The sequence below is a fragment of the Mytilus trossulus genome, chromosome 4 (genome assembly GCF_036588685.1).
Source record: "Mytilus trossulus isolate FHL-02 chromosome 4, PNRI_Mtr1.1.1.hap1, whole genome shotgun sequence".
NCBI lineage: Eukaryota > Metazoa > Mollusca > Bivalvia > Mytilida > Mytilidae > Mytilus > Mytilus trossulus.
Window position 1 is genome coordinate 18,213,860 of NC_086376.1, and position 16,351 is coordinate 18,230,210.

Genomic DNA, 16,351 nt, shown 5'->3' on the forward strand with positions numbered 1-16,351 from the left:
CAAAGGTGTCAAGAGAGAGCAGAAAATCTCCTTATCAAAGGTACCAGCCGTATATTTAGAAACGCAAGACTCACGTCTATTTACTTAAAAATTAAATGCTTCTTTTTGTAACTTCATTCCAGGGTGTAAAAGCGTTGACCGAAGTACATTTCGCCGTGCTTCATTCTAACAATGTGCACACGGTCAATGCTTTTACAACCCTATGAAGTTACAAAAAGAAGCATTCACTACTTATAATTACCGATGCGCTAGACCACACGACCACATTGGCTTCAGGTGGTCGTGTGGTCTAGCGCTCTGGTTACAGTGCATGCGATTTGGTGTCACGATATACGTTTTTGTTTCTTAAACCCCGTCTACACTGGCAACGAACTCGAATCGTTCTTTATTTGAATCGATCTTAAAAAGACCAGTTCGAGTTTAAATTGCACAAGCAAGATCTATCGAGATCAATCTTATTCAATCCAGGTCGTTTATCATGTTTACACTACAACATAAAAAGAACCGGTCAGACCTTTATTTTCATATCTAAATATAACGTAAGATCTACCCAAGCGTTTACACCAAAATAAAGATCGATTCAAATAAGATCGATCTTTTTAAAACAACCTCTAAAGGTTGACTTTTTAAGTCCGATTGCAGATCGATCTTAATTGTTAAATGAATAACTATTTTTTCCTGATTTAACATTGAGTTGTTTCCCATTTAACAGGTAAGATAAAAATACACTTACATGTATCTTAATGGTGGAATCACATGTACAGAGACGGCAATAAATACCTTTGACAAACACATCAATCATGCAATGATAAATATGTGGTAATATGAATGATTTACTCTTTTTCATTTAGTTTATATGTTGATATCTGTAAATTGAAAGGCAGTGACTGATCGTATGAAAGAAAAAATCATTGAATGATTTTAAGAGGGAAACATAATAGAGAAATCGGGTGGGGGATTTAATTGTAATGTCATGGGTGATATCTATCGTATTTCTGTTTGGGATGTGTGATATCTATCGTATTTCTGTTTGGGATGTGTGATATCTATCGTATTTCTGTTTGGGATGTGTGATATCTATCGTATTTCTGTTTGGGATGTGTGATATCTATCGTATTTCTGTTTCTGATGTGTGAATATAAACAAAAAGAAGATATGGAATGATTGCCAATGCGGCAATTCTCTAAAATAGACCAAATTACACATAAATAAACAACCATAGGTGACCGTACTACCTGCAACAATGAACAAAAACCCATACTACATAGTCAGCTATAAAAGGCCACGAAATGACAAATATTAAATAATTCAAACGATAAACTAACGGCCTAATTTATGTACAAAATATGAACGAAAAACAAATATGTTACACATCAACAAACGACTGATTTGGGACAGGCATATAGAATGTGACGTGGTTAAACATGTTAATGCTTTATAAATCATGAGGTGAAATATGTACTTGTACTTTACTTCTAACAATATGTCTTCCAGGGGCGGATCCAGCCATTCTAAAAGGGGGCAATCCATGATAAAAAAAGGGGGGAGGTAAACTACATGCTTCATTCAAATGCATAGATCGTCCAAAAAAGGTGTGTCAACCCCCTGGATTTTGTTAAAGTCCTTGCTTAAGTATCTAAGACTAACATTGATAAACCTAGATAGGTATTGGGTAAATTAACAGTTGAAGAGTAACAGTAAAAGTCATGGTCATTATGTGAAAGAATACATAATTATTTATTAACAGAAAGTTGTTGAGAATGTTTCAAAAAAGGCATCAAATAGCTATAGTTCACATGTACATGAGGCCTGATAGCAAAACATTGTAAATGGAGGTTCTTGGCCAAATTGTTACAAAATCAGTATGGGACAGATAGATGGATGGGCCGAAAGACAGATGGATCGGATATAAAATAAAATGCCGTCCACCTTTGGAAACTGTGTATGTTTGTCATTTAATTTTTCTTTAAATTAAACACAATGATATAAAAAGACTAAAAACTCGATACTAGTATTTATGTGTCGATTCGAGTGTCTCATTTTAAATATTTAATTAAGGGTACTAAATTATGATCATTCTAATAGATTGATCATAATTTAGTACCCATTCTGGGTATATATATTTGTTAACTCCATTCATTTCTAACATGCATTTTTATCCAGTAGTTAAACGGTCTGAATAGGAATGTGTATTTTCGAGTGTAGGTCGGGTTTTTTTTTTAACAATACAGCTTATTTTAAATACTATACATGTTTTGAGCAACAAAGAAGCACAAATTCCTTGTATTTATCTAAAAATTCAGTTTTTAATGTTGTCCACGGTTTATCGAGAGCTAGTGTTTTTGCCTTTTAAAATAGACTTATTATAGTGTGTTACTGTAATGCAGTGAACGACAATATCATATATTGAAAATAAATCACCAAAATGACTACGTTGATCAAATTAACCTTTTTTAATTTAATACATATTTTCTCTTCGGAAAACTTTTTTTTCTTCAAATGTTTCAGTATTGAATTAGAAATTACTGGAACCTTTATAATAGTTATCAAAGATACCAAGATTATAATTTGATACGACAGACACTCGTTTTGGGTACATTATTTTGTACATAAGACTCATCAGAGACGCTCATATTAAAATAGTTTTTAGAACATAGTTTAGGGTGTTTATAACCTTTTCAAGACTTTTGGTGTTACAAATTTATATTAAACTTCGTTGAATTGTTCTATTGACATGATTTCCATTTCTTCTTTTATAAATATTTGATTTTACGTTTCCAAGTTATGATATTTTATCAATGAATTGAATGTTTCTTTTTGTAACTTCATTCGGATGTAAAAGCGATGACCGAAGTACATTTTGTTTAAGGCTTCTTTCTAAAAATGTGCACACGGTTAATCGCTTTTACAACCCTATGAAGCTACAAAAAGAAGCATTCAATACTTATAATTACAATTTTAACTAGGATCATGATAACACAATCTTTATCAAGTTTTTATTTAATTTACCTGTGCATATTATTGTGGGACCTCGTGTTATCATGAGTGATAACTTTTGTAGTGTACTGAAGTTGATTTATGAATTTAAAAAGTCATTTGACTATGAAAATTATTTTGATTTAAAGCACCTACAAAACATTTGTTAATGCCCGCGTCACACTGTCCCGATTTTTATATACGATGGACACCCGAATGCGAAAATTGTAAGTTCGCACGAAGTTGGTCCCGATCTCTTTAAAATACCAAAGAGTGACCGAAGCAAGTACGATGAATAACGAAGTCTATACGATGGTGCCGAAATTATATACGATAGCAAAGATGGACATACGGAGGTTAACCAAAGACTGGTATTTAAGCTTCCTATCTCAGCCGAAGCCTACACGTTGGATCACGCAGGCTACACGATGGATTACAATGATTCTTTACAATAACCTCAGAAGAGACATGACTGATTATATAAAAAAATACCCCAGTTTAAATAATTTAGACAGAAAAGATCTTTTTCATGAATCATAATTAATGAAGATAGCAGATTTTTATCTATTTTTATATGCATACCTCGATAAAGGTCTGCAACTTAGAAAATCAGGAAATTAGTTAACTTAAATACTCTAAAAGATATCAAAATTATCTCCCATTGACCACTGATCCTTTCCTCATGTATTTGAATTATTATTTTCTGTTTTTTTAATCACTCTAATGTTTATGTCATGTTGTAATTAATGTTTTGCTCTTAATGGGCCCTTTAATTTGGAAAATACAAATATTGTGTTGTATTGTATTATATTGTAATAACGCGAGATTGCAGTTAGCCAATCTGAATAACGTACTATAATGAAACATACATCAAAGTAACTATTCAGTTGTCAGAAACCAATAATTTTACAATAAATCTTTAGAATTTCCTGGATTTATGATTTTGTTTTCTTGAAAATTCATTCAAGCTTATATACAAATAAAATGTATGGTTTAAGGAACTAAGATGTGTGCGTGCTTATGTAAATATATAGAAAACCTTTAAATGTGGCTGTCTGTCCAGCATGGAGATTTTAAAATTTATAAATGCATTGCGAATAAGACAAAAAAATGTGATGCTCTGATACAAAATCTAATGCTCACCTGCAGAATTCTGCTGAAAGCCGATAAGAACTTTAGGCAAAATTCAAGAGATAAAGGATATTAAGTGAATTAGAGCCTTGTCCGAACCTATTCTAAACATCAAAATCAATATTTCTGTTTACAAAAAAATTGATATTTTCCCCACTTTGATTGGATGCCGTCAAGAGAGGACACCACAACTTTGACATCTGATTGGACCAACGTGTGAATGAAATCCCCAACCAACTACTTACTTGTGTAGTACACTAGCCTAGAATTTACATTAATTTATTTTTTTAGTCCACATGATGCAATTATATACCTCAATGTTTAACTATAACAAAATTTCTGCGTCAGACAAATGCTCTGGTAAATGTACACCAAAACGGTACCTGCCACCTTAGTAACAAAGGGGGATTTTTCCAGATTTCAGACTTGAAAATACTTTTAATAGTTATCAATTTTTCATGAAATTTTAGTGAAATGTCAATTCATTAAGGTTATCTTCCTGTCTATTCTTATAAATTTTCGATTTTATGTTTCCAAGTTAAGGTGTTTTATTCATTATAAAAAGGTAGATTTTCCTGATTTCGGACAATAACCTAAAAACCTTTCCAGTAGTTTTTATGAAATTTTGATGACTGGTTTATATAGATAAAGGTAACCGGCGTTTATTTTTTCATCAATTTCTGGTACGATATCGATTTTCCGAAGAAGTTATTGATCTTTATTCATTTGAACACTTGACGGTCGTAGCATGTGCGCATGGCACAGCTTTTTTTTAAAAAAAGGACTGGACAGCATTGACGAATCAGACAATTGCTATGTAATAAAAACATTCTACTAAATGAGGCCTGCTCTCACCACCACGAACAAAATATCAATTAATTAAAAAAATTCACACACACTATACATACATGTACACAATTAATCCGACTTCGCAGTTGTGATCACATTTGAATAACATTTCATATATAATTTCACAATTAAAGGAATAGTCTATCAGCTAAACACACTATTTGTATGTACATCTCAATTAAAATTGTCTTTGCTTACCATAGATTGTTGAAAAAATATATCATACTGGACGTATAATTTATAAGATGTGACCATAATGTGAATATAAATAAATGAACGATACTTGTTTAAAAAATATAGTACACCATTATCAAACTGAAACTGACGATTGCATTAGTTTCGTGTCTTAGAAAGTACTTGAGATGAAACAAAATTGTTTTAATTGTTTTTTTACGTAAATACACTGACATTTCACACATTTTAGATTACAAGAGCGCAACTATTCGTAATGCATGAGTCTAAATAACTATGTAGTATAACGTAATCAGAGATCGATATAGTATTGGTAAGATTGGTAAGGCATTTTCCTGGTATATTTAACTCTTGCTTCTATATCACGTCTTGTCAAAAAGGAAGTCTGTTTGTTAGATTTTTTATATATTCACTCGAACAAAAATGTGGTCTCGAAACACGATCCTAACCGGACACTTAACATACTGTGATTTATTTGATAACTAATAATTATTCGACTATCGAGACAGATATATAAAATATGTGCTTGTATGGATAAAACAGCCCACATCTGCATATCAATAAAAAAAACATTTTGATTACAGAGGATCTGTTTTAGTATTTGCAAAGTATTTACTCATGCATATATTATTTTTTTTATAGAAATCATGGACAGAGAAGACCGTAGACGATTCTTTGTCATTGGGTCTGTGTTTCTCGAAGTTGTAACTCCTGTGTTTAGACGACAAATAGAGAACAACTATAACAAAGCTGGATTTAGTTGCCTAGCAGATTTCCTAAACAACCAACCTGTAGTCCATACCTTGTTCCATTTAAATCACAGATATACATGGTATTGTTGTGTAGATAGTCCAAACTGTATAGCCAGACAACAACTTCCACTGTACAACTATCAATGGAACCTGTTGTATACAGAGAATCCTGGACCAGGTCAACACCACTGTCATTGTAAATATACAGCTAAACCTGTCAAACTCGATGACCTTGATATCACCTTGATGGGACTTATCCTTGTCAACTGCTTAACCCTAGGACCAGCCGAGGGACAGGCAGTCAGGGCTCTCAGGCAATTCAAGAATGATTATCTTAGCCATAGCACAAACTGTGGTATAACGGAGCCAAAATACAATTCCCTGTGGCCAGATCTGTCGTATCATGTCATTCAACTTGACCCAAACATACAACGTAGTGACCTTGAGGATATTAAGAACAGGCCACTTGATGAGCAACTGTGCACACAATACTTCATACACCTTGTAGATGTCAACAAGAGATTTAAGGAGGTATTTCAAATTATACAATACATGTAGTAAAATCTAAATAAATGGTCCTTGTAATATATATTTTACTGCTTCTTACTGACCAGTTAGAGGATATTCAGCATTTTATTAGCATGTATCTATAACTTGATTTATAAATGTATCATACTAATAGAAGCTCTAGGTATCATCCAGTATTATTGGTCATGTCATCATGATAATGTACGTAAACACATACCTCATGTAAAGCTTAAGGAAATCAATGTGCATCTAACTTCTGCTATGTTTACCTTAAAGTTAAGTATTAATAAAATTAGGCAAAATCTGTATAAATCATCTTTAGTTATAGGGATGATGGTGCAGAATAAGGTTTCTATAAATAAATTGATTTAAAATTATATAAGTCTGTAATGATAACACTAAAACATGCTGTCGTGTGTTTATCGTGTGTTTTTCTATGTTGTGATGTTATGCTATTGTTTCAGAAAAAGGGAGAAGGTTTGGATCCATTAAAACGTTTAATCCCGCTGCAAATGATTGCACCTGTCCTAAGTCAGGAATCTGATGTACAGTAGTTGTCGTTTGTTTATGGAATATATACGTGTTTCTCGTTTCTCGTTTTGTTTATTTAGATTAGACCCTTGGTCTTTCCGTTTGAATGGTTTTACACTAGTAATTTTGGGGCCTTTTATAGCTTGTTGTTCGGTGTGAGCCAAGGCTCCGTGTTGAAGGCCGTACTTTAACCTATAATGGTTTACTTTTTAAATTGTTACTTGGAAGGAGAGTTGTCTCATTGGCACTCACACCACGTCTTTCTATATCTATGTACCACAACAAAATTATTGAGTACGAATGGATACTCAAAATTTTCAGTGGCTCTACTACTTTACTTTAACGTCCCCTTTTAAACTTTCAGGTTGATGATTCCCTACAAAAGATGCATACTTCTGTACATGGGATAAATACAACTTTGCAAGGAATAGGTTGGAATCTTCATGGCATGGATCGATCAGTACAAATGGTAACCACTACCCTACAAGGTCTAGAAAGATCAGTTCAAGGAGGAAATACTACCCTACAGGGCATAGAAAGATCAGTAGAAGAAGGTAACACTACCCTACAAGGTCTAGAAAGATCAGTTCAAGGAGGAAATACTACCCTACAGGGCATAGAAAGATCAGTAGAAGAAGGTAACACTACCCTACAGGGCATAGAAAGATCCGTAGAAGAAGGTAACACTACCCTATTAGGTCTAGAAAGATCAGTTCAAGGAGGAAATAATATCCTACAGGGCATAGAAAGATCAGTAGAAGAAGGTAACACTACCCTACAAGGTCTAGAAAGATCAGTTCAAGGAGGAAATACTACCCTACAAGGTCTAGAAAGATCAGTTCAAGGAGGAAATACTACCCTACAGGGCATAGAAAGATCAGTAGAAGAAGGTAACACTACCCTTCAAGGTCTAGACAGATCAGTTCAAGGAGGTAACACTACCCTACAGGGCATAGAAAGATCAGTAGAAGAAGGTAACACTACCCTACAGGGCATAGAAAGATCAGTTCAAGGAGGAAATACTACCCTACAGGGCATAGAAAGATCAGTAGAAGAAGGTAACACTACCCTACAAGGTCTAGAAAGATCAGTTCAAGGAGGAAATACTACCCTACAGGGCATAGAAAGATCAGTAGAAGAAGGTAACACTACCCTACAAGGTCTAGAAAGATCAGTTCAAGGAGGAAATACTACCCTACAGGGCATAGAAAGATCAGTAGAAGAAGGTAACACTACCCTACAGGGCATAGAAAGATCCGTAGAAGAAGGTAACACTACCCTATTAGGTCTAGAAAGATCAGTTCAAGGAGGAAATAATATCCTACAGGGCATAGAAAGATCAGTAGAAGAAGGTAACACTACCCTACAAGGTCTAGAAAGATCAGTTCAAGGAGGAAATACTACCCTACAAGGTCTAGAAAGATCAGTTCAAGGAGGAAATACTACCCTACAGGGCATAGAAAGATCAGTAGAAGAAGGTAACACTACCCTACAAGGTCTAGACAGATCAGTTCAAGGAGGTAACACTACCCTACAGGGCATAGAAAGATCGGTAGAAGAAGGTAACACTACCCTACAGGGCATAGAAAGATCAGTTCAAGGAGGAAATACTACCCTACAGGGCATAGAAAGATCAATACAAGGAGGACAATCGACCCTACAAGAAATGAACTCATCTATCCAGACAATACATACAGCTGTACAGAGAATACCTGTGATGGATGATGCAATACAGGTAATATTTATACATTATCATATGTTTAGTAGTAAATACAGTAGTTTTGCATATTTGATAAATAGCCTGATGTTTAATCCATATCGCGCAACTTTGATGCTGACCCTTTATCGCATACCGTTTATCACATCCCTACCCTTTATTGCACCCCTACCCTTTATCACACCCCTACTTTTTTTACATTAAGGTAGATAGGGTGTCTTCCTCCATTTTGGATTTTGAAATACCAGAAAACAAGGTTTAGATTTTTGATAAAATTTGCAAATTTTGAAATTAGTAGGTAACTCATGAGTAAGATTTTTCATTATAACATAGAATATGCCATGTATTATCATATTTATGATTGTATTTTACCCAAACAAGATTACTTTTGTTTGATTCATTTTTTACCAACTTTGCCAAATAAGGAGAGACAACTCAAATGCAAGGGCAGATAAATCAGATAGTGTTACTTTTACAATAGAATGTGTTAGGAATTTACTTATTATGTAGCAAGAAAACGAGTTCGGTGATCCCATTTTTTGTTCTTCATGTTTCAAAGAACAATATTAAAGCTATTTTCTCATAATTTATCGCAAAATTCTATGGTGTAGTTTTAGTTTTATGACCGAAAATTGGGTTATCCATGCACAATCTAAACAAAATTTGACAATATTGCACAACCTGTAGTGTGAAAATTAGTCCGGTGACCCATTCTTTTCATTAATGTTCTTAAACAAGCAGGATATAAACTACATTTTGGCAAATTATTAAGAAATTCTATGGATTATAATTTAGACACCCCATCTACCTTAAGGTCAAGTTACAGTAAATGGGCTTTGTCACAGATTTCAGTAAAATTTGGCATACAACTCTGACTCAAAGAACTTCAACTGAAAATCGAAAAAATATTGCATTTATCTCAATCATCATTTGAAATATTACTGATTGAATTCTCACAAAATGGGTGAACATTTGTATAGAAAGCACATAAAATTGGCGAAAACCCTTCTAAAATTTGTCTTAAAATCACCAAATCTCAAATTCTACTCCATAGATTTTTCTTAAAAAACTATATGTTGTTGACACATAAATTTCCGTTATAATGATGCAAAATAAAGATAGGGTCACCGACTTCGTTTTTACGGTATACATCTTGAAAGTTGCGGTCTTTGTGAAAAAATCCATCAAAACTTCGAAATAATCGTAACGTTATCGCGTTGCAGGCCGTATTTACGTTGATTTTTGACGTTTTTCACTACCAACAAGGTAACAAGTTGATTATTAGACAAAAAACGAAGTCGGTGACCCTATGATTATTTTATATCATTAAAACAGAAATTTATGTGTCAACAATATATAGTTTTTTAAGAAAAATCTATGGAGTAGAATTAGAGATTTTGCGATTTTAAGACAAAGTTTAGAAGGGTTTTCGCAGATTTTATGTGCTTTCTATACAAATTTTCACCCATATTAAAAGAAACCAATCTGCAATTTTTCAGATAATAAAAGAGATAAATGTATTATTTTTTCGATTTTCAGTTGTAGTTCAGCGAGCCAAGGTTGTATACAAATTTTTAGCAAAATCTGCGACATAGCCCATTTACTGTTCCTTGACCTTAAGTCAGTTTTATTGTTTTTTTTGCTTAAGAAAATTTTTCCTCAAAATAGGTCAATTTTGGAATGACGTCATTGTTTGGTATATGACGTCACGAACGTCAAGTTTTCATATTGTATGTAACGTCACGAACGTCACGTTTTCATATCTTGATATTGATGTCTCGGGATGATACGATGATACGGATTTTGCCATGTATTATTCTCTATTTATGCCATTGAGTGTTATACTTTACAGATACAGCCCATCAGATATCGCTATGCTGTATATGTATACTATACAGATACCGCTTCAAAATTCCGCCCACGGCCGGGCCGAGTATTTTATGAACCTATGTGACCTCAGAATGTTTATCGCAGTTGCATTCAAATAACGTATTAATTGCGATTTAACGATTAATTGTATACGGTCTGTTTTCATTTGAGCAATTAGAATCACACCAATTTCATAATAACATTCACACATGAACAGCAGTCTTATCTACGATGACAACTATCGATTTTAAACTTGAATGTGTATGATTGTGTATCAAAAACAACCATGTCAATTTCAGCATGCATGTTAAGTAAATGTCGAGTCTGAAGCGTAGGACAAATCTTACACTCTTGTTTCAAATTTGACAATGTTTTTTTTTCATTTGTTTTTACTGTTGAAATAAGTTGTTATGTTAAAATAGATAATAATTCACCTTGAGCAATGTGTTGACCACTCGAGATTCTTTTTTGCGAACCCGTCTTCAGCTGAATGTGTGATTACTGTATCGAATTACTACACGGGCCTCAAGGGATTTCAAATCGGAAATAAATGCAAAACATGTCTGTTTGTGTCTTTCAAAAACAAATAATATACAGAATTAATTTCATGATAAAGACAATAACTGTTCAATGTCTTTAAATATCAGCTGTATTTGTACTCGGCTCGAAACAGGTGTATAAGCTCGCTAAAAGCTCGCATAAACCTTGTATCCTAGCCTCGTACAAATACAGCTGATATTTAAAGACACTAAACAGTTATTTTCTATGTAAATAACCTTGATAACAAGAACACACTTGCTGAAAAGTCTTAGCTGCTTTACACACTGTGTATAGTAAGAAAAACAAAAATATTATACTCTTTTAAGGAAAAATGAAAACAGAAAGTTCTTAATCAAACGTCAATATCAAAGTTCAAACACATGAAGTAAAGGCAACATTTTCCCTTATTATGACAAGTAAATACAAGTTTTATTTGCTATGTTGATGGTGATTCAAAGATATACTTTTTACTAAGCTTTTCATCCAAATGTGTTTGTCCTTCAGAAACTTGTCTACTATGCAAAAACTGGAGAAACTTCTACAAGTCAAAGACAAAATCCTGATATTCAAAGTAAGTCTTGTCACACATATCATAATTATCATTATAGATGTAAATATATATAATAATTATCAAAAACCAATATGTTTGTGATAAAATGAAATTTCAAAACCTCATATGTCTTCCTTTTTAGCTCATGTGACCTAAAAGGTCAAGTGAGCTTTTGACATCACTTGACGCCCGTCGTCCGTCGTTGTCGTCTATTAACTTTTACAAAAAAAAAATTTGAAACTATTGCCAAAATGTATCCAAACTTGGCCGAGTTTGCTAGAAATAGAACATGGGATAAAATGCAGTTTTTGGATTTTATCTCTGAAACTGAGTATTTAGATCAATCTGACATGGTATAAATGTTCACAATGATAAGGTCTATCCGCCCTTAATTTTCAGCCGAATCCGACAATCGATTGTTGGGTTGCCGCCCCTGAATCGGAATTTTTAATGATTTTTTTTATAATCTTGAATATAATTATAGACAGAGATAAACTATAACCTGCAATAATGTTCATCAAAGTCAGATCTACGAATAAGTTGGCATGACAAAATTTCCAGTCGACCCCCTTATGAGTTATTGTCTTTTAAAGCAAATCTTTAACAATTTTTCGTAAATTTGTGTAATCCTTAACAAAATTATACGTCTCTGAAACTACTGAGACAAATTTTATCATAAATGGCCATAATAATTATTGGAATATTTAGTTTTAAATATGTGACTGTTGACCAGTTACCAACCGCCATTGCCAAAATGCAGTTTTTGGTTTACATTTATGAAACTAAAGCATGTAAAGCAAATATGATGGTGGCAAACATAGTCATCAGAATTAAATCTATCTGCCCTGAAATTTTCAGACAAATCCGACAACCCTTGTTGGGTTGCTGCCCCTGAATTAGTACATTAACGGAAACTTTGCAGCTTTTATTTCTTATTTTAAATATCATTGTTATACGATTTATTATGATTTTAACATTATTTTACATGTTGTTCAAAACATCAGTAAAACAGGCGAGCGACACAGGCTCTTAAGAGCCTCTTGTTAAAGTGTTTAGTGATTAAAAAGTTACAAGCATGCTTTATAAATCAGAAATTGAATTATCAATATTAAACCATTTGGTAAACCAGATTTCCGAAGAAAAAATATGTTATTGAGGCGGGGATGTACGGCTGTCGGGCTGTTATGCAGGTGGGCGGCTGTGTTTTTCTGTTACATGAAAACGCTTTGAAGTATTTTTCTTCAAATTAAGACATTTTCAGTTGTTTCGTGATACTTAATGAAAGTCGAGTTCAATTTTTAGAGAGTTTTTCTCGTTGTTCATTTATTGTTCTTCTAAATAACTTGATTAATTAACCTATTTCTGTAGGTCAGTAACTCATTTTTTAAAGATAACATTTTTTTTATTAATAATAATAATATTTTTTTTTCTTTTCACTGGTAAGTTGTTTGAAAAAAATTGTGGTTGGTTTGTTTGTTTGTTTTTCTGCATAAACAAATTTCTGAATGTTATATTTTTTTATACATGAAGTTAACTCCTTCAATTAGATAATAATCTACTTTTATTAATTGATATATTTCATTATATTTAATGTTGTTGACATTGATAAATAAGTAGGCAGGTCTAATTATATTGTGACAAATGAAAGAAAAAAATATTTGGAACTATCGATTATATTTGATTATAATTTGATTATAGATATACATTGTGTTATATCATATCAAAGTTTAGAGAACTATCGTTAGTGGCATGTTACAGTACTTTGCAAAATCATATTTTTGTTTATTGGGCAATAACAAAAACTCATTTCCTGAATCAGTAATGATAACATCGAGATTTCTAATTAACCATTGTTTTAAGTCATGTGTATTTTGATGGTTGATGTCACAGTCGTTATGTAGGTTTTTTTTTGTAATGTGTGGTAAAGTTAAGTTTTACATGATCCTGTCTGGGATTCAGAATTGTAAATACTGTTTCCCTTATTAATTAGGTATTGATCTATTTTAAACATTCAATTACAATCCAAATTCAGAGTTGTTTAAAGCTTAAATGTTGTGTCCATACTGGCTCAACCTTTTATGTTCGACGCCTGCAGGAAAATCTGGTTTGTTGTCATTTGACAGTATTTCGTTTTTATATTTGAATTAATAGTACCCACAGTGAGTGCTGTTACACAACACTTTGATTACATATTTGATTCATAAATTATGATTATTGTCATAAAATTAATTTGATATATAATTACAAAAGTTTTACATTATTTATTAACGTTTACACAATTTCAGATAAAAAAAGGTCGTACTATCCATAAAAAATATCAAAAATGAGAGAAAATCAAGCTTTCTTTAAAAAGAAATAATGCTTACAGTACATCTCCAATACAAATTTGATTATACAAATTTAGTTTAATGCGTTAATGGATGTTATATTATACAAATGATGTTGCTGTGCAATAAACTATTTAATTGATCTTCAAGACGGAATTTTATAGTCAATGTTTGATAAATTCATTTTATTCAATTTGGTTTTTATATTACAAATATTTCAATATACCATATCTATATCCTAGCTAACTTTCATTTTTTCCTTGTATATAGGTCAAGAAAGAAATTCTTATAAACTAGGACAAGACATCTTCTATCAGATTCATCAATTTTCTACAGTATCAGCCAGTACAATCATTACATTTAACAAAGCTGTGATAACTAATGATGGGCATGTGGCCTTTATCCAAAAACCTAACTGTTCAATCTTAATTTATAAAACAGATGGTTCACATGTTGGTACAATACAACAACAGAGTCAGCCATGGGATATAACTGTAGTTAACAACTCTACAGTAGCTGTTGTACTGCCTCAATGTTATCATATAGACATAAGGGACATAAACAATAAACAGAAAGTAAAATCAATACAATTATCTACAAAGTGTTATTGCATCACAACGATCAACAACAAGTTAGTAGTAGGCTATAAAGGAAGATTGTTGATCATAGATCCTATAACAGAAATGGTGGAGAAGACTATCGATACAGGTACATGTGAGGCTTGTAGACTGTGTGGTTCTGGTGATGATATATTTTACACAGATGGATTTGGTCAATATTTGAACCATTACAGTCACTCTAACAGCAAGATTTCCAAAATCAAGTTAACATCAGATGTATCTTATATGACCACACTTCAAGATGGCAGTTTGTACGTGATATGTGAGCATGAATCAGTACAACATGTGTCATCTGATGGAAAGGAGTGCCAACAAGTTACCACAAAGGGACTGACATCGCTGGAATGGGTAACTGGTATAAGTTATAATCCAGAACAAAAGAAACTGATTATTACACAAAATGACTCAATTACGGTGTTTAGTGAATACTAAGAAATCACTTATCTGAATGCAATTAAATAAAATTATGTTACATATTTATATACATGTTGTAAGATCTTGAAAAAAATGTTAAGCAATTGTGAGATCATTATTACATTTCATGTCAGTTTTGACAGAAATAATTGAAAGGTAATTACATTGAAATACTCAAAAGAATCAAAGACAAACAAAGTTTACAAAATTCCTTGAATACCAATGACCAAATTTCTGGTTTGAGAAAAACAGATCACCATGGGACAGGCTTTAATGGATATAAAGGACTGATTTTGCTTTCAATGATAAAATGTATGAAAGTATGTCAAGTACCCATAATGGAGAAAACAATCCTGCTGTAATTGTTTTAATGTTCGATAGTGAATTCAGCATAACCTAGCTTCTTTATAAAATAGTAGCAATTCAGGAATTCAAACGTTCAAACAAAAACACAAAAGATGATATACTTAGTATTAAAATAAGTATTTTGTTAAGCTCCAGTCACAATGTCACGTTTTATTACGTTATAAAATGCTACGTTTCAACTACGTTTTGAATAAAAATGTCCCATTATTTTGAAAGTTTTGTTTTACTAGGTTTGTACTATGTTTTTACGGAAAATCGAATATCGAATAACGAACCGGCTGCTCACTTCACATACATTGTTTTTACCACGTTTTATTACGTATTATCACGTGTAGACCCGCGTTTCCACCAGACATTTTAAATACGTTTCGATACGTAGTAATCACGTTTTGTTACGTTCTGCTAAGCTTTGATACTATGTACTAGGTTTCTTCCACGTTTCAATTTTCGCTACGTTTGTTATGGAATTGTCAAAAGATACGGGGCAAATCCCGTTTTAAACAAAGGATCAGGTAGTAAAATGTAGCTCTTGAAACGTGACCGTGTGACTAGGGCTTAATGTTCATATTATTTTCTTATACGTTCCCAAGTTTCGTGGATTTCATGAGTGCAGTTGAACTACAAAATTAAATGTTTAACGGTTCTCTATGATTGTCACGAACATTTTTGTGTTCTCATATACACGAAAATGTGTACCCGCGAAAATAAATGAATCTACAGTCTGCAGAACATGCCTTTAAATATTTATTTTCAGTAAGCTCATAGCTTGTCATTAAAGTTCAATGTTCTATCTCATTATTTCAACCTAGAAACTTATTGGACAGAGATCTATAGCAATTTCAGCAAGACCTTAACACAATACCGCTCGGAGAGGGGAGGCTTGTAGACATTAACAATCAAAACGAAGGAGTAAACAAAGACTCACAAAAAACAAATGTCATTTACATCAACAGTTATAGATTAGCAAAGTAACATACAAATCCTGAGAA

The 16,351-nt window shown here is 32.7% G+C and overlaps 1 protein-coding gene across 1 annotated transcript; it reads left to right on the top strand.

Moving 5' to 3' along the window:
* The first annotated feature begins 726 nt into the window (after positions 1 to 726).
* Positions 727 to 15,909, top strand: LOC134714806 (uncharacterized). The gene is made up of 5 exons (XM_063576385.1): positions 727 to 819; positions 5,791 to 6,431; positions 7,324 to 8,694; positions 11,590 to 11,656; positions 14,233 to 15,909. The coding sequence occupies exons 2-5, from the start codon at positions 5,796 to 5,798 to the stop codon at positions 15,012 to 15,014; spliced, it is 2,856 nt and encodes a 951-aa protein (XP_063432455.1). The 5' UTR covers positions 727 to 819; positions 5,791 to 5,795; the 3' UTR covers positions 15,015 to 15,909.
* Positions 15,910 to 16,351: the final 442 nt, after the last annotated feature.